The sequence below is a fragment of the Rhynchophorus ferrugineus genome, unplaced genomic scaffold (assembly GCF_030347505.1).
Source record: "Rhynchophorus ferrugineus isolate W39M unplaced genomic scaffold, kcgeb_rfMv2 rfM6, whole genome shotgun sequence".
NCBI classification, from domain to species: domain Eukaryota; kingdom Metazoa; phylum Arthropoda; class Insecta; order Coleoptera; family Curculionidae; genus Rhynchophorus; species Rhynchophorus ferrugineus.
Genome location: NW_027472585.1, coordinates 44,434,297 through 44,456,027, shown reverse-complemented (window position 1 = coordinate 44,456,027; position 21,731 = coordinate 44,434,297). Strand labels below are relative to the sequence as shown.

The 21,731-nt window shown below is 31.9% G+C and overlaps 1 protein-coding gene across 5 annotated transcripts in view; it reads right to left on the bottom strand.

The window, feature by feature from the left end:
* The window catches only part of shaker (Potassium voltage-gated channel protein Shaker), a 505,244-nt gene extending 485,220 nt beyond the window's left edge, over positions 1-20,024 (bottom strand). The window contains exon 1 of one of the 5 annotated variants that reach the window (XR_013006156.1): positions 19,812-20,024. Coding sequence is in view for 3 of the 5 variants with exons in the window: in XM_076407119.1 (XP_076263234.1) it covers positions 19,812-19,945 (134 nt within the window). In the remaining 2 variants the exon portion in view is untranslated. The remainder of the gene's footprint in view (positions 1-19,811) is intronic. The other 4 variants (XR_013006153.1, XM_076407119.1, XM_076407118.1 and 1 more) reach the window with 4 other exon arrangements.
* Between the last annotated feature and the right edge of the window lie 1,707 nt (positions 20,025-21,731).

The following is a 21,731-nucleotide window of genomic DNA, read 5'->3' as shown; positions in this document are numbered from 1 at the left end:
ATTTTGTTCATTTTTATTTAGTTATTACAATGATTATTATGTACATGTTTCAATTTAAAATGTTTTCTTTGCATTGTAGTTCTAAGTTTGATTATTTTTTAAGTTTTAGTGAATTCCTTATTTATTTTTGAATTCGGTTAAATTTCTTTGTTAAAAATATTTAATTTTTCTCCTTTTACTCTTAGATATTTACTCAATAAATCACGCAGTTATTTTATTTAACATATATCTGATTATATTAGTTAAAAATTATGTGAAAACATTGTATGTGCCGTTCAAATTTGATGGTTTCCCTCGATTTCCAGCTCTTCTTGATACCAATTGGACCACCTCGGAAGTGTACTCTTTCGAATAAAAAAAAGAATTTTGAAAATCAGTCCATAACTGATATAGAAATCGGCAAACCTGCATTGAAAAGTATATACAGTCGTACATAGAACCTCCTCCTTTTTCGAAGTCGGTAAATAAAAGAAGAAGCTTTGAATTCCGTTATTGTTGTTATTGAAATAACACCGCCATTTTCACGACAACACACGCACAGCAAATAAGATTCTAAACAAAAACCTGAAATTATCTACCCATATTTCAACAAGATTTTCTTACCAAGCCGTAAAAGAAATAATAACAATCAACTATTATAATGCATGGTTACGTGAGCCGTTATACGTTCATCACCCCTTCACGTGCATATTGTTTTCTTCCTGGTAATTATTTAATGCCCTCTGGCGGAAACCCAATATCATATATTTTCTTTAGTTTTTCCATTAGCAAGGGAAAATACGAATTAAGACCGGGTAGGCAGGGAATTTTCTGTTTCTCGAAGACTTAGTCAGACAGAACAGAAAGTGCAAATTTCATTTATTTATTTTTTACGAATTTAATATTCTTTAACTGAAATTCCATTACAGTTTTCTTTTATACCTCTAGATAAAAGCGTTTAAAAAATAAGCCCTTGTTAACGAAAAGTCCTTACTAAAATTGCTGTCAAAAAATATTTTTAACAAAAAAGCTGACAGGACTTCAAAAAATGAGTAAGGAACCCACCAAAAATTTTAAAAAATTTTACCACAAAAAAAAGTTTTAAAATAAAATATGTACAGAATAATCGTTGTAATAACTAAATAAAAATAAACAAAAATCTTATTTAACCTATCTATTATACGTGTTTGATATTGTACTATATACAGACAATTTAGCTTAATACCCTTATTTATCTATTAACAATATTATTACCAACTTATCTCCTACAAGAATTCATTTAAAAAAGCTACCTTTTACAGCGACGAAGATAGGAAGAAAGATGAGTCAGAATTTTGATATAAAATTTAGCGAAACAGCGGGATATGATCAATTAGTTGACACGAAAGATAATTAATTTGCTACAAGAAATCCCTGCCTATCTTTGCTTTAACCTACTGAGCGCTCTTGTATAAAATAATTTTAACAAAATTACAATTTTTAACACAAAAAAAACATTTTAAAATAACATATGTACATAATAATCGTTGTAAGTAAATAAAAATATACAAAAACCTTATTTAACATATCTACTATACGTGTTTTATGTTGCACTATATACAGCTTAATACCTCCCTAAACCTATTTATCTATTAACAATTTAGCTTAATACCCTTATTTATCTATTAACAATATTATTACCAACTTATCTCCTACAAGAATTCATTTAAAAAAGCTACCTTTTACAGCGACGAAGATAGGAAGAAAGATGAGTCAGAATTTAGCGATACATAGCGGGATATGATGAATTAGTTAACACGAAAGATAATTAACTTGCTACAAGAAATCCCTGCCTATCTTTGCTTTAACCTACTGAGCGTTCTTTTATAAAATAATTTTAACAAAATAACAATTTTTAACACTAAAAAAACATTTTAAAATAACATATGTACATAATAATCGTTGTAAGTAAATAAAAATATACAAAAACCTTATTTAACATATATACTATACGTGTTTTATGTTGTACTATATACAGACAATTTAGCTTAATACCTACCTAAACCTATTTATCTATTAACAGTATTATTATCAACTTATCTCCAACAAGAATTCATTTAAAAAAAGCTACTTTTTGCAGCGACGAACATAAGAAGAAAGATGAGTAAGAATTTAGCAAAACAGCGGGATATGATGAATTAGTTGACACGAAAGATAATTAACTTGCTACAAGAAATCCCTGCCTATCTTTGCTTTAACCTACTGAGCGTTCTTTTATAAAATAATTTTAACAAAATAACAATTTTTAACACTAAAAAAAACATTTTAAAATAACATATGTACATAATAATCGTTGTAAGTAAATAAAAATAAACAAAAAACTTATTTAACCTATCTGCTACACGTATTTCATGTTCTACTATATACACACAATTTAGCTTAATACCTCCCTAAACCTATTTATCTATTAACAGTATTATTATCAACTTATCTCCAACAAGAATTCATTTAAAAAAAGCTACTTTTTGCAGCGACGAAGATAAGAAGAAAGATGAGTAAGAATTTAGCGAAACAGCGGGATATGATCAATTAGTTGACACGAAAGATAATTAACTTGCTACAAGAAATCCCTGCCTATCTTTGCTTTAACCTACTGAGCGTTCTTTTATAAAATAATTTTAACAAAATAACAATTTTTAACACTAAAAAAAACATTTTAAAATAACATATGTACATAATAATCGTTTTAAGTAAATAAAAATAAACAAAAAACTTATTTAACCTATCTGCTACACCTATTTCATGTTCTACTATATACACACAATTTAGCTTAATCCCTACCTGAACCTATTTATCTATTAACAATATTATTTTAACTAGATTAGTTCCCATGTGGAATATAAGACAAAGTATAAACCAGTAGATAAAGAAAAGCCATAGAAAATAATTTAAACATGAACTGCAAAGGTGAAATCAAACAAAGAGTCAAATAAATAAAGAACTATGCAATTTTATCGAAAGATTTTAGTAAAAAATGTATTCTTTTAATTTGCGTGGATAATAATATATTTTAAGTTAGGATTATTGATAAAAAATTGAGAGTATATGAATAAATAAATGACCAATGAAAATATGCATCAATTAAAATGGAACTAACTGCAAAATTTGCATAGATGGAAAATATAAGACAAATAGAAGAAATTATGAAATGTTAACAGTAAATTTGTAAAATTGTTTAATTAAAAGAATCGCTAAACATGTTTTTTTTGTTATATTTTATTGTATTAACTTTGTGTTAATTATTTTTCACTTTATAGACCTATTTTTTCAAAAATCAATAGTTAGTTTAATTATTGTAAAAAAAATTAAAAAGAGACACAATACTATCTGATTAGTTCGAAAAGCGTAAACGAATGAGCCTGTCAATGTCGTCAGACGTATGCAAGATTCCTGAAAGCACTAGTGATAAGAGGTTAGAATTCTGATCGATAAACTATTGTAGCTGTATAATTAACTGTAGTTTTTAGATGTACTATAATGTTAAAATAAATTATATTTAATAACATTTTTGTTCAGTTATTTTATTTAGATAAGAATTTTGTTGTATGTCAAAACCAAACCAGGGGTGTGCAACTGCAATGGTAAGTAGTGGGGCAAAGTTTCGCTTAGTCCAATCATTGGCGGCGCTGACAACGCGAATTTGATTAGTTAGTTTAAAATAGTTATGTAGAAACCTGTAAGGAAAATTCTTTGCTTTGATTGGTCTGCCATTTCCCCTGATTATTTTGTGACGTCACATTTATTGGCCAATAGTATTTAAATAAAAATCAAATTTAAATTTTAAAATTAATTAATTAAAATAAAATCCTATATAAATATACATAAGTGTAAATAATATAAGTATATATATATATATATAAACAAAAAGCAAAAAAAACAATTATGTACTCTATTCTAGGCAATATTAAAATATCTATAATTCTTCTATAACGCCTTCCCATATATGTTTAGTGCCATCAATTTTATGGGATCTATTAGAGTTCTAACTTATCTTGATATATTGAAGGTAAACTTTAAATCCTTCCCTGCTGATATTGCATTAACTTCAATAAACCAAAAATACAATCACACCTCAGAATAACTTAAAATTTGGTCTTGAAAATCATTATGGATTGGACAGTCGATACACTAAAAATTTATGTGTTTTTTTAAAATATTTAGATTTTAGAGTATTATCTATCTGTGGAACTACTTAATATTGAATATAGACAAATATTGCATGTTGTCTCTTTTTCAGAAGTTTTGTTAAATAGCCTGAAATAAGACTAAAATACAATATTAGACTCGTTTTCCTCAGAGCAAAATTCTCTGGAACTGAAAATATAGACTCAACTGGTGATTTAACAACCTCAAGTGGTACTGGACCTCCCGTTAAAAAAGAATATAAGTTATCTAACAAGTTCATCTTCTTCACAATTTTCTCCGGGAGAATGATGTGAAATGATGAGCCCTTTTAAAAATTTCTCGAACATACTAGGGGAAGGATGCTGTTTCTACCGCCATGACCTCTAATAGTTCCAACAAAAATCTTCAAGCAATCTTATTTAAGATTTGTTAAACAAATGTAGTTATTTGTAAATTTAGACAAAATAGATTTCTTTAAGGTAATAAATCCCCTAAAAGTAGCAATTAAATTTTTAATTGATGGCACCATAGCAAATATTTTCTTAACAAGGCAATCAAATTTAAATATATAATTCCTCTACTATAAAATGATTGAACACTGATTGTTCTAAAAAGTTAAAGTATCGCAAATATTTTAGGGATATTTTACAATTAAAAGTAGTATTTATTACTACTAATTATCCAGTTTTATTAATTGTTACCTTCTTGTAAGACTTCTTTATGTAGAGACATCACACTGACAGCATACGAACAACTTGGTAGATTAATTGAATTTTATTACTACTAATATCTTCATAAGTTTTTGAATTTCTGTGAACAGACAATATATAAACAGACATGTAGTAGATAGATAATTTTATATGTACCTGATAAAACAATGTTGGATATGCATTTACCCAAATACCTGTTCGTGAAGGAAGGATAATTCTAAATTTTTCACTAAAATGTCCATAAGAAACACTATGACGTTGATATATTTGCATTGTGGTTTATCCAGGTAACTTACTACTATTTACTTGATCAACCCATTTTTGGAAAGGAGCGAGATCATTCTTTGGGAAACGATGTCTAATTTCCGTAATAGAATTTTACCCCGGTACACTACATCTTTTACTACACTGACGCATTGTCATTATTTTTTATATTATTACTCCATAATAATTAATGTAAAACAGAAAATATGCACAACGTAAAACGAAAATTTCTTGATCTAAACAAAAACCATAACCTACAAACAACAAACATAAAAATGGACGCCCATAGAAAATGCTGGTTTCACACAATTTGATCGACCAATCACATTTCATGTTAGTGGCGGCACCAGGAATTTAAACTAGCCAATCACAATTTGCGATCGCAGCGCTACAGTTGATTGAACTAAACAAAACATTTCCCCAAGGTCGCCTATACCGTGAAATTTCTATTTTTTCTATGAACCAAACTGAACTAATACTCAGAGTTGATGCGTCAACATCGCGACGTTTTGACGTCCAAATATATTATCCATATTTATTTGTATAATATAAAATTACAGAAAGATCACATATACTTATATTTGATGCTCTAATACTTATGATATTTTGTTATAATGTGCACTGGTATAGGAATTTAAATTTATTATTTTTAATTAAATGCAATTTAAAGAATATTAGCGGGTGTTAGTTATTGATACAGTTATTTTAATTTATTCTAATATAAAGTCTAAATAAATTGTGGTCGAATATCGACTAATATTATAATAGAAGAAAAAAACAGTTTTTTGCACTAGTAATTTTCCTGGGAAAAAGCAAAATTATGTCCAAACCATTCTGTCTGTATATTTGTATTTTTTTTTTATTTATTAACTATTTATATGAACTAAGAAATCTGAAAACTAAGTAACACAAATTACAGCATTATCCAATTAAGCAGATTGTACGAACATTTTGGTTAGGTTATTCGACGTTGACACACATACAAAATTAGCCGTAATAGGATTTCAGACCCCTTACATGTAGCTTAACACACCTACGCCATAATTATTTCAACCCTACTCGACTGAAAATCCAATATCGTAAATTTTCTTTACGTTTTCTATCAGCCGAAGGAAAAGAGCAATTAAGCTCGCATCGTACATTAGCAGGCATACAGATCGCGGCTTAAACGAAAGCCCGGTTTGTTGCTCGGAAATCTTTGTTTAACTTCCAGCCTGTTTAGTACAGTTAAACAGGTCTAAGATAGATAGCGAATAGTTTCCATATCCATAGGAAAACTAGACCTGTAGCTTTTATGTCTACAAGTCTTTGGAAAGAATCCACATTTTTTAAGTTTTACTCTGTTAGTCATAAATAGTATGTTATGTATATGTTAAATAAATAGTACTGAAGTGATGACTTAAAGATGCGTGTATAATTTTGACAGCTGTCGGATCATTAGTTTGAGTGAAGCAACTTTTGTTATTGTGAAAAAAAATGGATAAAAAGGAATTTCGCGTGTTGATAAACTATTGATTTTTGAAGGGAAAAACTACAGTTGAAGCAAAAATTTGGCTTGATGCCGAGTTTCCGGACGCTGCCCCAGGAAAATCAACCATCAAGGGTTGCTATGATAAGTTTAAACGTGGTGAAACGAGCACCGAAGACGGTGGACGCAGTGGATCCCCAAAAGAGGCTGTTACCGACGAAAACATTAAAAAATCCACAAAATTATTTTGAATGACCGTAAATTGAAACTGAGTGAAATAGCAGACACTCTAAAGATATCAACTGAACGTGTACATCATATCATTTAGAAATATTTGGGTATGAGAAAGCTCTGTGCAAAGTGGGTGCCGTGGGAGCTCACTTTTAACCAAAAACAACTACGAGTTGATGATTTGGAGCGGTGTTTGAAGATGATCAAGCGTAAGAAACCCGATTTTTTGCGTCGATATGTGACAAAAGGTGAAACATGGCTCTATCATTTCACTTCGAAGTCCAATCGACAGACATCCGAGTGGAATGCACACGATGAACCCGCTCCAAAGCGTGGAAAAACGCAACAGACGACTGGCAAGTTTATGGCGTCAGTATTTTGATATGCGCATGGAATAATTTTCATTGACCACCCTGGGTCGTTTGAAGGACGATATCGCCCAGAAACGGCCGCATTTGAAGAAAAAGAAAGTTCTGCTTCACCAAGACAATGCACCGTGTCACAAGTCAGTGAAAATGATGGCAAAAATCGATGAATTGAGATTAGAGTTGTTTCCTCATCCACGGTATTCCCCAGGTCTGGCCTCCAGCGACTATTTCCTGTTCTCATATCTCAAAAGAATCTGCGCTGGGAAGAAATTTTCGTCGATCAAGGTGATCGCCGAAACTAAGGCCTATTTTGAAGCAAAGGACAAATCGTACTACAAAAATGAAATCAAAAAATTGGAGGATCGCTATAATCAGTGTGTCACCCTTGAAAGGAATTATGTTGTATAAAAAAACCAATTTTGGCAAAAAAATGTGTTTTACCATGGTAGGTCTGGGACTTTTGAATGGACCTGTTATATGGTTAAAGAATTTAGTGTATTTGTCAATATTAGTGAATCACTGGTCGAAATTCGAACGTAAAATATCAATTAAAGTATAGTATATCTAAAACATATTAAAATATATGCAAACTATCTCAAAAACTAACACTCACCAGCTTTTCCTAAATTGAATTTAATCAAATCTGATTTCCATTAAGTTCCGTTTATCAACGAGTATTGATATGTTTAAATTACTATAGTTTATATTATTATGTTTGTATACTAAAACAGGGAAAATAGGAATACAAAGAGGTTTTAAGTTATTATTTGCCTTTAACATATATATTAGAACGGTAACGAACATAATTAGGCACTCTACTTTTTACAATTTACAAATATATATTAAACGAATATATTAAGCAATAATGAATGAACTGATGACTTTTCAAAACATATATCTATATAGTAAATAAATTAAAATAATCGATAAAAGGTTTAGGTTCGTTTAATAACGTTTCAACGGATTCACTTTCTGAGCTGAGTTTAGTGAAAATAGGGCTTAAAATATTTTTTACAAACATTTGTACATACGTCATCAAGATGTTTAATGTATTACCTACCACAATTTGTAAATTCGTTACAGAATCAGACAAGATTTTCCTTGTTATATTATTCTAGTTAAAAACAGAAACAATGCTGTTTGATTAGTTTGAACACGTAACCGAAAGAGCCTGTCAAAGTCGTCCGGTTGTCAGACGTATGCAAAATTGTTAAAAGCAATAGTGATAAGAGGTTATCACTCTAACCTATAAACTATTGTGGCTATATGTAGTTTTTGGAAGTACTATAATGTTTAAATAAATTATAATTGAGAACATTTTTGTTCAATTATTTTATTTAGATTAGAATTTTGTTGTATGTTAAAGCCAAACTGAATTAAAACTCAGAATGAATGCGGCAACATTGCGATGTTTCGACGTCACAAATTCAGATGACGTATATACAAAATTACTTTGAATAGACTGTGTGTATTTTTGTCGCCATTAACTACTTTTAGTTTTTAGACTAAAGCAATATCGATGGAAAGTTATAAAATTATTTTTGTTTACAAGAAATTTCTCAGAATCATTATAACGTTTTTTGTTTAATTCATAAACTTTATAAATTACCCCCTTCGCATAATAATGAGGACCCCAGGCAGCTTATCCTCATAATGAATTACGCTGGAAATTTATTTTACAACTTCAATCACACAAGCGTCCTGTGTTAGGTTCGGAAGAACTATTTTAGTTAAGCAAAATGTCGCCAGAAACGCTAGACATAATATTAATGTTCTCCGTGCTATTTATTAATTGATAGGCATTTGTATATATCATATTTTTGTCCTCTCAAAACAGAAAAAGATACAGAAATAACAGCAAAAAATTTTACAAAAGCTATAAAAGAGGTCACATGGTACGTAACTTCCGAAAGCGCGAAATAGGAAAAGTTTAATTATACATCATCTACAATTAAACAAAAAATTGTTGAAAATAGAAAACTGCGAAAAACCTGGCTAAAAATCAGAACAGAAGAAAACAATATAAAATTCAACAAGGCAACACAAGTGCTGAAAGAGCTAATAAATCACGAAAAAGATGAAAGGAATTCAAAAATATTTAGAGAACTTAACGCCAACTGATGCAACGTAATATTCTATCTGGCAAGTAACAAAAAAGATTAAAAAACCTCAACAACATAATCCAACAATTAAAATTGACAACACCAGGACTAGGAATGAAGACGAAGAGAGACGACGACAGAAGACGTGTCCTCTTATCGTTCTATAAGTCTGTTACATATGATCTCTAAACTGTTTGAAAAAATATACATTAAAAAACTCAAAATAATCACAGAAGAGAGAAATATTATTCCAGACCATCAATTTAGCTTCCGTAATAAACAGGTAACAACAGAACAAATACATAGATTAGTCAAGCAACTTAACAAAAATTTAAACGTTAAAAAATAATGCTCTGCTGCATTTTTCGATATATCTTAGGTCCTCGACAAGATGTGGCACACTGAACTGCATGTTATATTGAAAAAGCTTTTTCCCAATACGCACTCTCAACTGCTGAAATCATACCTCACAGACAGACATTTTATTATCAAGCAAGGTGATAAATAAACTGACCTATACCCAATATATACGGGTATTCCACAGGGTAGTGTTCTTGACCCAATGTTATATCTATTGTATACAGCTGGCCTACCGAACTCAAAAAACACTACTGTGGCAGCATACGCTAACGACACAGCGGTTTTATCACACGAGGGTCCAATATCAGCCACAAGAAACTTCCAACTTCATCTCAACAAACAATAATTGTGGTTGTAAACGTGGAGTATCAAAGCAAATGAGACAAAATTTAGCCATGTGACATTCACCCTTTGTAGAAGAACTTATCCCTCAGTAAAATTGAATAATCATGAACTTGCGCATGCAGACAATGTTAAATATCTGGAAATGCATTTTGATCGACGTGATATACTTATAGTGGCAAAACGAAAACAGCTTGGGCTTAAACTAAACCTTAAACTTAAACTTAACTTAACTTAAAATGTATTGGATGATAGGGCATAAATCTAAATTATCATTAGATAATAAAGTTTTGCTATATAAGCCAATTCTTAAGCCCATTTGGACCTATGGTATTGAACTGTGGGGTACTACTAGCAAACGTAATATAGATATCCTCCAGAAGTTCCAGGATAAAATGTTGCGAGTCATCGTCGATGCCCCATATTACGTGTCCAATAAACTGATTCAGCGTGATATCCCCATAGAACCCACAACGAATGTGATTCGAACTGAAGTGTACTGTGAAGGACTATTAGTGTACTCACGAAACAGTTAAATGTGCGCGATGACAGTGTAGTGCGTAGGCCCAAAACCATCATACGACCTGATTAATAGACACAGAATGAGATTTAATAATCTCTAGAACATATTAGAATAGTCTTTAGAATAAGCTAGGATAAACTTTAGAATAAGTTAGCATATCACTTGTCAGGGTAGTTATATTATATAACGAAGACCAGATAATAATATAATAATTTTATAATAATATGATTTTATATAAATGTTCACGATATTTTTTAAGAGAATTGTACTGTTAACTTGCAATTTATCAGGAAGTATGTTGACGTTGCTTTTGACTGATTTAGTAGCGAAAAAAATAATTAATTATTAGAAGAATTTCTTATATACGGAGGAAAAAACGTTCAATAACGTTTACTTCATTTATAACAGGTACTCTTAATTATTCAGAAATTCATTACGCAATATTACAGTCCAATTTAAATTACCGATATCTTTGTGGTGAGGCTGACTTAATATTTTCAGTTTTTGCGATGTCATTCGATTCCAATTACCGCCATAAAAAAGTCTTTTCCATAAATTAATATATTTACCCCTTTTCAGGAGAAGGGGTCTGGAAATTGGCAGTATATAGAAAAGTCTTCAGGCAAAGATAATAGCGATTGAAAGAAACTGCCTTTTCAGCTAATAAATGGCGCACAGTTAAAAATAATGATCAAGAATAAAATATATCTTTTTAATAGCGACTTTAATTAATTTTTTTAATCAAACTTCTTTCGTTCTAAAAAGATTTCTAATAACTTTTATTTAATTTAATAGAATATCTCATTTTTACACTTATTTTTTAATCAAAAAATATGAAACTAAAAAGAGATTATATTGAAAAATAAAACAAAATCTACCGAAATCAATTCGTTTTCTCTATTGTTTCCAAGAACAGCCCTCTTGGTTCTATTATCTCGCAGTTTATTAGTTATAAGAATGACGATAAATTGGGACTATTTATCAATCCAGAACATCAGTATTTATTTATGTTAGAAAAAGTGTAGTTTTTCGTTCAACGGTAGTTAGTTATTAATGACTAAAACACCAAACAAATGATAGTATTATTCTGATTTATAGTTATACCTTCTCGAAAACATGTAGATTCATTCTTCCTCAATTAATCAATATCGTATTGGGCAATAAAAACGGAATTATGAGAACATCTATCGTTTTATTAGTTTTAAAATATTATTATTACAAATTATGAGTGATTTTTTGTGAGAAAATTCCATTTTTAAACGAATGATGTTTTAATTTATGTTTATATTAAATTATAAATCATTAACAGCTTTCCTGTGTAAATTAACTTATTATAATTCTTACTTAAAGTCTATATACGGTCCATTTAAAGTTTTTTTGTTTATACGTCATCAAGATGTTTAATATATTGCCTGACACAATTTGTAAATTCGTTTTAGAATCAGACAATATTTCCTTTCTCATTTTATTCTAGTTAAAAGAATTAGAGAAAGAGAAAGAGACACAATTCTGTCTGATTAGTTCGAATAAGTAAACGAATGAGCCTGCCAAAGTCGTCCTGTTATCATACTTATGCAAAGTTCTAACCTAAAAATTACTGTGGCTGTATAATTAACTGTAGTTTTCAGATGTACTATAATCTTAAAATTAATTATATTTGATAGCAATTTTATTCAATTATTTTATTTTAGATTAGAATTTTGTTAGTAACATTACGACGTTTTGAAGTCACAATTTGACGTATATACAAAATTACTTTGAATAGACTATATATAATTTCATAAATATATTTGTGTGTGTGTGTGTGTGTGTGGTGATATATGTTTACCTAGTCTACGTCATGGGTCATGTGAAAAAGAGTTTATCGACTATTTTTACGGATGTTTGACTTTGTAAAATTGTTATTGTAATTTTTATATATTGATAAATTAATTATATTTGTTATCCTTCATATAATTTTATTTTTTTCGATTTTTCATTTCAAAATTACTTTAAAATTAAATATGTCTCTAAAATATTCTTTATATTACCTTTATGTGTGAATTCAAGATAAGTTATTCTATTCATATGATAAGCGGTCAACTGGTTCAAATTCTGCAGGTTGCAAATCAACCCCTTGAAAACCCAGGCCACCATAAGAAGCGTTATGGACTGAGCATCTCGCAACTTAAGATCGACACCGCAATAATTCCATGGCTGATAACGTCACGTACCTAAGTCTCCTCTTCGACCGACGGTTCGGTTGGGATTCCTAAATCCAGAAATGTTAGAGGGATAGCAAACCTGCTATCTTCACAGGTCTGCGCTTTTAGTACACTTCCCATCTCCATCGAATGCTTATTTTACAAGATGTTAATTCGGTCCGTACTCCTCTACGGATCTTATGTCTTTTTCGAGTTTGTTACACCCAGTCAGGCAATGGCTTCTAATTTTCTTTTTAAGCTAAAATGCTTTGTCAGAAATAATCAAATTCATATAGAAACACCGCGTCACCGCTAACCTTTCCATTTTGAAGTCTGAAACGACCTTATCCGTCGCTGCAGTCATAATTTTTGCCCCCATACGATAGTATCCAGTCATGTGTTAACTCAAGTTCGCGAATCAATAGAATCGCCAAGTCCTCGTGCCCAATAACGGCTGGCCGATCAGTGGGTACCATATCCCCAAATATAATGTAGTAGCAGTAGCGATCCACAGGGATCAACTGTGAGGCGGTTTCGGTTTAGTGTATTAGTCAAGTCAATCAAGCCCAGAGGCAGTACCACATAACCCAGTCCAACTTGTCGCTCCAGGGCAAGTCTCCGCGACCAAGCCAGAACAAAAAAAAAGTGAAAAATGAATATCATTAATTTTACAGCCATCTCTGATAGTTCTTGTAAAATTCCCCAAGTTATTAGATCAATAAAAATAAACGAGTTATAAGAGAAAATGAGTTATATAGATTTTAAAAGTTAATATACACGAATAACCAACACAGCTCAAATTCTTCTGAAAACGCGCTTGTTCGTGACCTGGTCGACATGCTGGGAGCTTAACACTGCGTCACCACTAACCTTTCCATTTTGAAGTCTGAAGCCATATTATCCATCGCTTCAGTCATAATTTTTGCCCCCATACGATAGTATCCAGTCATGTGTTATGTCAAGTTCGCGAATCAATTGAATCGCCAAGTCCTCGTGCCCAATAACGGCTGGCCGATCAGTGGGTGCCATATCCCCAAATATAATGTAGTAGCAGTAGCGATCCACAGGGATCAACTGTGAGGCGGTTTCGGTTTAGTGTATTAGTCAAGTCAAGCCCAGAGGCAGTACCACATAACCCAGTCCAACTTGTCGCTCCAGGGCAAGTCTCCGCGACCAAGCCAGAACAAAAAAAAAGTGAAAAATAAATGTCATTAATTTTACAGCCATCTCTGATAGTTCTTGTAAAATTCCCCAAGTTATTAGATCAATAAAAATAAACGAGTTATAAGAGAAAATGAGTTATATAGATTTTAAAAGTTAACATACACGAACAGAATAATCAAATCGCTTTACTTTAATTAAAATAAGTTGTTCTTTTTATATTAAACGTTCCACAACGTCCGAATATAGGTCGCTTAGTGCGTAGCCTTTCTATTATACTAAATACGTTATTGTTCTTTTCGGGCTGTCTAGATCGCCTGAAAGATTGTCGAGCTTGATAATACCTAATATATATTTTTTGAGGCCAACAAAACGAATATAAAACAGCCGAAAGTAAGCATTCCGTTTTCTTTTCATTTTCCGAAAATATGTAACTCCGAATGAGGGACTTTTTTATTCAAATTGACACAGAAATTATGCAGATTCGAGAGGGTTTTCGATATTACATGACACCACAATATTCCGATTTTTAGATTCAGAATTTAATTCCTTGATTACTAAAGAGCCAATAAAGTTAATGGTATAAATTTTTTAACACTAGATTTTAATATTTGTTGACAAAAACGGCTTTTTTATGTCACGCGTCAGAGCGTGATCGGCACTGAGGTTAAATTTTATTATCGATGGCCGAATAAGGCGCGAGGCGTGACGAATGAAAATAGACAGAACAAGAAAATACATTGTTGATTAGATGATATAATTCAATATACCATAACATAATTATATATATAAGGGGAATGAATCAACTACTAAAATGAGATAAAAACATATTTAGCAGAAAGACGAGAAAAATGTAGCTAAGTAAATGTTACTACAAACAAACAAAATATCTATTCAAGCAAATTGAGAAGTCAATAGAAATAAATGAAAGACCACAAGCTAAAACAAATTTTCACTAAAATTCACAAAATAAATATAAACCCTAATGATATAAATCATAACAGGCCACTCATGACTAATTTTTGCGCAATCTAGACAGTAACCAGGATATCCAGGACATGCACCGCATACATAAATAGTGTCTTTCCTTCTTTGTAAATAACAATTTTTACATTGCTTTCTTATTACGTTTACTGCTTTCTCCTCTCGTATTTTCACAACATGTTCGTTGATAACCGTTCTGGAAGTAGGTTTGGACGGAGCCTAGTAACATTTTTATGACAGACAAAACAAAAGTAGTAATTTGGAATACGATTGCCTGAATATTTATTGTAAAGTTAAGGCACGTTTCATATCTATTTTTCCACTTTTTTTACCCTAATATATCGATATTTTTCCCGCCATATACAATTCTGTAATACATATGAATCAAAAAGGAAAAATCGAAACCAAGGAGGTAAATGATTCACCTATAGTCTCCAGATAATACAACCGATACAACTATACGGGCACACTGTTAATGCCGAACTGAATACAAGGCTTAGAAAGACTACCGCACAGCTAACGCGCTGGAGCCGAAGTGTCTTTCTGATTTTTTTTATCACTATCATATATTTTTTTGGTTTTTTTCCTTTATTCGAGCTTTAGAACCTTTTGCTTTACTATAATATAATTTGAACATATATATTATATCAAACTAGCGACCCGCCCCGGCTTCGCACGGGTGCAATGCTGATACTAAATTAAATACACTACAGAAAAAATATGAACGTTGTATATAAAAACATAGCGGCCCGCTCCGACTTTGCACGGGCATAAAATATATATGCCTATGTCACTCAATGAAAACATGATTAAAATCGATCCAGTATTTTTGGTTCATTCATTACTGCCCTTGGCCTGCACGCATTAAATTTGGAGTAAAACAATTCATCTTCCCCTATACTTACTATGAAGATTTCCTGCTATCTTTGGAATATCTAAATTCATACAATTTTTATTACATTACACATTTTAAACGCAAATTTTTAATTTGTAATATCTCCGAAAATATTTGTTTAATTTACATGCTGTAAGGAACCATATTGATCTATATTAATTGCACACTGTATTTAAGGTATTTAATTCGATAAGGATTAATGCCGTATTGCTTAAAATAGCTTCGTAAATAAGCCATTTTCTCACGTAAAAAGTAAACAATAAAAATGGTTAATGTGGGTTATCCCTAAAAGATAAACATATACCATCGCGGACTTTTTTGTAGACCTTTTTATGGTGTACAATACTGTAGTACATTAATTTGATGTAACTCGTAGGGTTAGGCAGCGTTTTTGCTAATTGCTAAATAAGCCTAAAAAAATAGGTTAATTTACGACATCACGTTAGAAACCTCTAAAATTAGCAATGTTGCCTTAGTATATTATGCATGTATTATACATATAAACCTTCTTCTTGAATCACTCTATCTATTAAAAAAAGCGCATCAAAATCTGTTGTAGTGATGAGCTATGTATATAAGGTTTTAGAAGCTTATGTCGGAACATTGTTGAAACTTATTGATCCCAAGAATTTGAAGACCGTAGTATCAACAAATGTTGTTGCATAAATTCACTAACTTTTGTTATAGATGCATTTCAATTTTGGGCAATCCATATATATCTTCTTGATAGTCAATTAGTATAACTCTATATAATTAAATTATACATAATAAAAGCTTGTTTAATAATGAAATATTGTATAATCTACTTACATCATCACTATTAATTATTAAAATTGATAGGTACGGGAGTTTTACGCCCTTTAGACTTTGGGTTGATTAAGGACTAACATCAAGATACCAGTTAGTTAAACGCCAATATTTATAAAGCCCTTAAATTCCATTAATTAACCGCCACAACTTTAACATTACTCGCTAAGAGCTAACAACCAAAAAAAGGGAGCAAATTTTATATTTAAGGGGATATTCCAACCTAGAAATCAGAAAAAATATATTTTTTTATATTTTCGAAATTTATCCCTTCAAGAATATGACCTTAAAAGGATTTTTCGTATCAGTCTCTATTGTATCGAAGTAGAGAGAAGCCAATCGAAATATTTATCGCGAAATTTAACTGTTCGAAAAAAACGACATATTTTTACCTTTTTTTTGAGCATTTCCGAAATAGTAAATATCCAAACTTTGTTATAGTTTTACCTTGATATAATAGAAGAATGTATAAAGAATGATCATACTATATTTCGAGTAAATATGTTCAGTAGGACTTGAAAAAGTAAAAGGTGGGACAAAAGTTCCGCTACCATTTTGATTGCGCGCCATCTTGGTTATGTGACGTTCAGATCAGTTTCGCTTCAACCATTGTGTTGTGTAAAGGTCCAAATTTTATTGTGGATAAATATACGCCACAAGAGCGAGCAGAAATAGTGACAATATTTATTGAAATTAATCATTCCTTTATTGCCACTCAGCGGAAATTGTGTCAAAAATATCCTAATCGTCCAGTGACTCACAAAACCACAAGATATCGTTTACGTGCGAATTTTCGACAGTACGGTACGACAGCAGACAGGTCTCGTTCTGGAAGACAACAGCCTTCTCGTAACGCTGAAAAAATTCGGTGACAGTTACACATTTCTCTACGTATTTTGAAAACTCATTTGAACATTTACCCGTACAGAATTCAATTAGTCCAAAATTTGCTACCAAGAGATTGTGGTCAACGAGTTGAGTACAGTAATGCAATCCTACGGCTGTCTGGTGAAAATGAAGATTTTTCGTCTAAATTGATAATGAGTGATGAAGCCCATTTTCTTCTCAGTGGCCACATCAATAAATAGAATAGTCAGAAACATCATTGTAGTCTATTTTTTTGGGAATGACCAAGGTATTGCAGTTACTGTAACTGCTGAGTGATACTAAGACGTGATTCGAAATTTTCTTGTGCCCAAAATGGAAGAACAATGACTAGATGCCATATGGTTTCAGCAAGATGGGGCCACAGCATATACAGCACGTTCAACGAATTGATTATTGAATGACGTTTTTCCACGCAGCCTAATTTCGCTATGGGTTTTTCTAAAATCAAAAGTTTATGTGAATAAGCCCCAAATGATTCAACATCTTAAAGACAATATTCGTCATGAAATTGAAAAAATTAAGCAGGCAAAAAATGTTGCAGGAAGTCATGAAAAATGCCTTAAAAGAGTCGATAGTTTCATAGCAAATCGCGGTCACCATTTAGTCGATATTATTTTCCAATAATAAGTAATATATAAAGACAAAGTAAACTTTCTATGAAAACTAAATTCAAAACCAAGGATTAGGCATTGAAACTATGAACCAAATAAAACATTTTTTTCGATTTTTAGACTAGAATATACCCCCTTAACAAATTAAGATAATCCGCAGTATTTTAATCTATCACTTATTTATTCAAACGTCAATGTTACATAAGAGCGATTAGTCCTAAATGAAAACAAATGGCTTTCTGGATGTTAGGGTTCCGTATTTGGTGGCGAATCTATTTTTATCCGAGTTTTTTTTTCTCCGCTAGATAAATTTGAAAGCACTATAAGTAATATGAGAGCATAATATCCGTTGGGAATCGATAGGACGGCGATTTATTCGTCAACTAAATCGATTAAATAGTCCATTTAATATTCTGTAGCATTTTATAGCCACAATTTTTCACTACAAAAATAAATTACATGGGATAACATTAGACATTTAATCATTATCCGTTACTACTTATATTTTTTGAGCCTAATAATGAAAAGATGGTAATTAAAATATCATACGTGATCGTCAATACAATTTTGCATGCGCCATAATCTTCGTAACACTTTGTTCACTGTTTTTGAGGTACAAAAAAGTCACCTGGTGCCAAATCAGGGTTGTAAGGAGGATGACCAATCAATTCGACCATTTGGACCGTAAAATAGGTGGTCGTTTCCGATCACATGTGAGCTTGCATTGCCTTGTTAAAAAGTGATCCTTGAAGGGAAAAAATACAGTTGAAGTAAAAACTTTGTTTGATGCCGAGTTTCCAGACACTGCCCTAAGAAAATCAACTATCAAGGTTTTGTATGCTACGTTTAGACGTAGTGAAATTAGCACCGCACACAGTGAACGCAGTGGACAAAAGAGGTTGCTACCGACAAAAACATTTGAAAAATCCACAAAATGATTTTGAATGACCATAAATTGAAATTGAATGAAATAGCAGACGCTCTAAAGATATCAACTGAATATGAGAAAGCTCTGTGCAAAGTGGGTGCCGCTCGAGCTCACTTTTGACCGAAAACGACGAGTTGATGATTCGGAGCAGTGTTTGACGGTTATCAAGCGTAATAAACCCGAGTTTTTGCATCGATATGTGACAATGGATGAAACATGGCTCCATCACTTCAGTCCGAAGAGTCGCTATAATCAGTGTATCACTCTCGAATGGAATTAGATTGAATAAAAAAACTACTTTTGCCATAAAAATTTGTTTTACTATGGTAGGCCGGGGACTTTTCAATTGACCTGTTATGTTATAATTAATAAACGATAATTGAAAGAATCATATTGTAGTTGTAATTGTGTAAATCATATTGTAATTATAAGAATAATAAGAATATACATGAGCATTTGGTTAAAATGTGTGAGGAGAGAAAGAATACTAACTATTTAGCAGATATGGCAAATGCATTGGGGATAACACAGCAATTAAATCTAGTTTTATCAAGAAAAGTATATACAGGTAGTAACAGAATAAACTAACAAGACATACAGTGATATCTAAATGAATTTACAAGGAAACACTGTACGGAAAAAACAATCAAACTAATCAAAAAGGTAAATATTAATTATATTTTATATCAAAACCTTGTTGGCAGAGGAAAAATTAATCAAAACTCACAGTTAATGCGGCAACATCGCGACGTCTTGGCGTCATCAGTTTAGTTGACGCGAGATCACTATTTCATTCAACGGACTATAAATTAATATAAAAGAAAATCAAATCAGGGTACTCACTGGCTTAGTGTTCGATCGGTACTGCCTGGTCCGGAGTCATGATGGCGCCTCTCCTTGTGCACTATACCCATCAGCTTCATCCACGCGTTGTTCTTGCCCCCGTGGCCCCCCATCCCGCTCTGCCACATCGTCATGATGGCAGATCATTACCCTACACTACCTCGATTGAAAAACGTAGCTCCCCGCGGGGCTCTGCCACTATCGCATGCCACAGAACACCCGAAAATAGGCCGTAGCCCTTCACGTGCCGCCAACAGTTCAGTGTTTCAGTGGTTTCTTTATCGTATAACCTGCGATTTAACCGGAATTACTATTAACACTACCGATAAACTGGGAAACGGCTCCCGATTCTTAACACTGAATTTTACTTCGAAGCTGTCTAGACTTTAACTGGAATTATGGCACTGTAACAAAAGAAAAATAATTATTAATTTCAATCAGGTAAAATATGTCATGTCATAAGTAATACTAAACTAACACGTATAAATATTTTTTAATTTCTTTATTACATTGTTACTAGTCGTTGCCGACTAACCTGTTACAATTTGTCTTTACAATAAGTTAACTGTAGGTTAGGTCCTATCTTAGTCTCCAATATTTATATATTAACACTGCTGTCTTTCTATTAAATACATCTCACTACACTACAGCAAACTGTTTGTTTCTTTTGAGTATGTGTCCTGTTCTGGAGTTATCCGAATGGCAGTCGTTATGTGACATCGAAGATCTCTGTTTAAATAATCAGTCCTGTCCAGTATCTCGGTGTACAATGTTATGGAGAACTTGTATTGTATTTATGTTAGTTTTCGCGAAACATTAATACACTTCCTTGTGGCGCATCACCTTTAACAACTTTTATTATAGAGTAGGCTTCCTCATGTGTGACTATCAACATTCTCGTAACGTTTTCTGTAGCTTATGAACACGCCATAGCTTGTGTTCTCCACTGGTGGTATCCTAAAGTTGCAATACTTCAATATTCTTATGAGAATGGAGTCTTTCCTCATGCCCCCTTGCTTCTCTTAATTCTCTTGATTTCTTGACTAACTGTGGGTTTCTGAAGGTCTCGATGTAGGTAATCAGTCCTATAGTATTTGGGTGCGCTCACAATACCTCTCAGGACTTTGTTCTGATTAATTCGTATTTTATTTATGTTATTCTTTGCACAACTTCCCCATAATTGAACTCCCTATGTCCATATATGTTTCAGTATTTGCTTATATAATAGCAATTTATTATGTACTGATAATTGTGATTTTCTTCCAATTAGTCAGTACATTTTCCTATATTTCAATTCCAGTTCTTTTCTTTTCTTCTTTATATGTTCCTTCCAGCGAAGTTTTGCATCAAGATTCATTCCGAGATATTTAGCGTTGTTGCTATATGGAATGATAGTATTATTTAATGTTATTGGTGCTTGTACGGTCTGTTCATAAGTGAACTGTACATATACAGATTTACTTTCGTTAATTTTTATTTGCCAAGCTTGTGTCCAATTATTTATATTGTCACTTGTTTGTTGTTATTTTCGTGAGGCTTCTTCACTATTCTCGCCGACAGCTATAATCGCAGTATCATCAGCAAATGTGGGCTTCGTAATGTTTTCCATTTGTGGTATATTACAAGTGTAGAATAGATCAAGCATTGGTCCCAGTACACTTCCTTGTGGTACACCTGCTTTAACTTCTTTTATTGCAGAGTAAACTTCTTCTTGTTTGACTCTAAACATTCTGGTTGTAATGTATGATTTTAATAGTTTGGTGTGTTGTTTTGATAGCATTTTCTGTAGTTTATGAACAAAGTCTTCATGGCAAACTTTATCGAAGGCTTGTGCTACATCTAAGAATATGGCCGAGCATACTTTTCGACTTTCGTAGGCTTTTTCAATAACATCTGTTATTCTGTAGACCTGGTCAATTG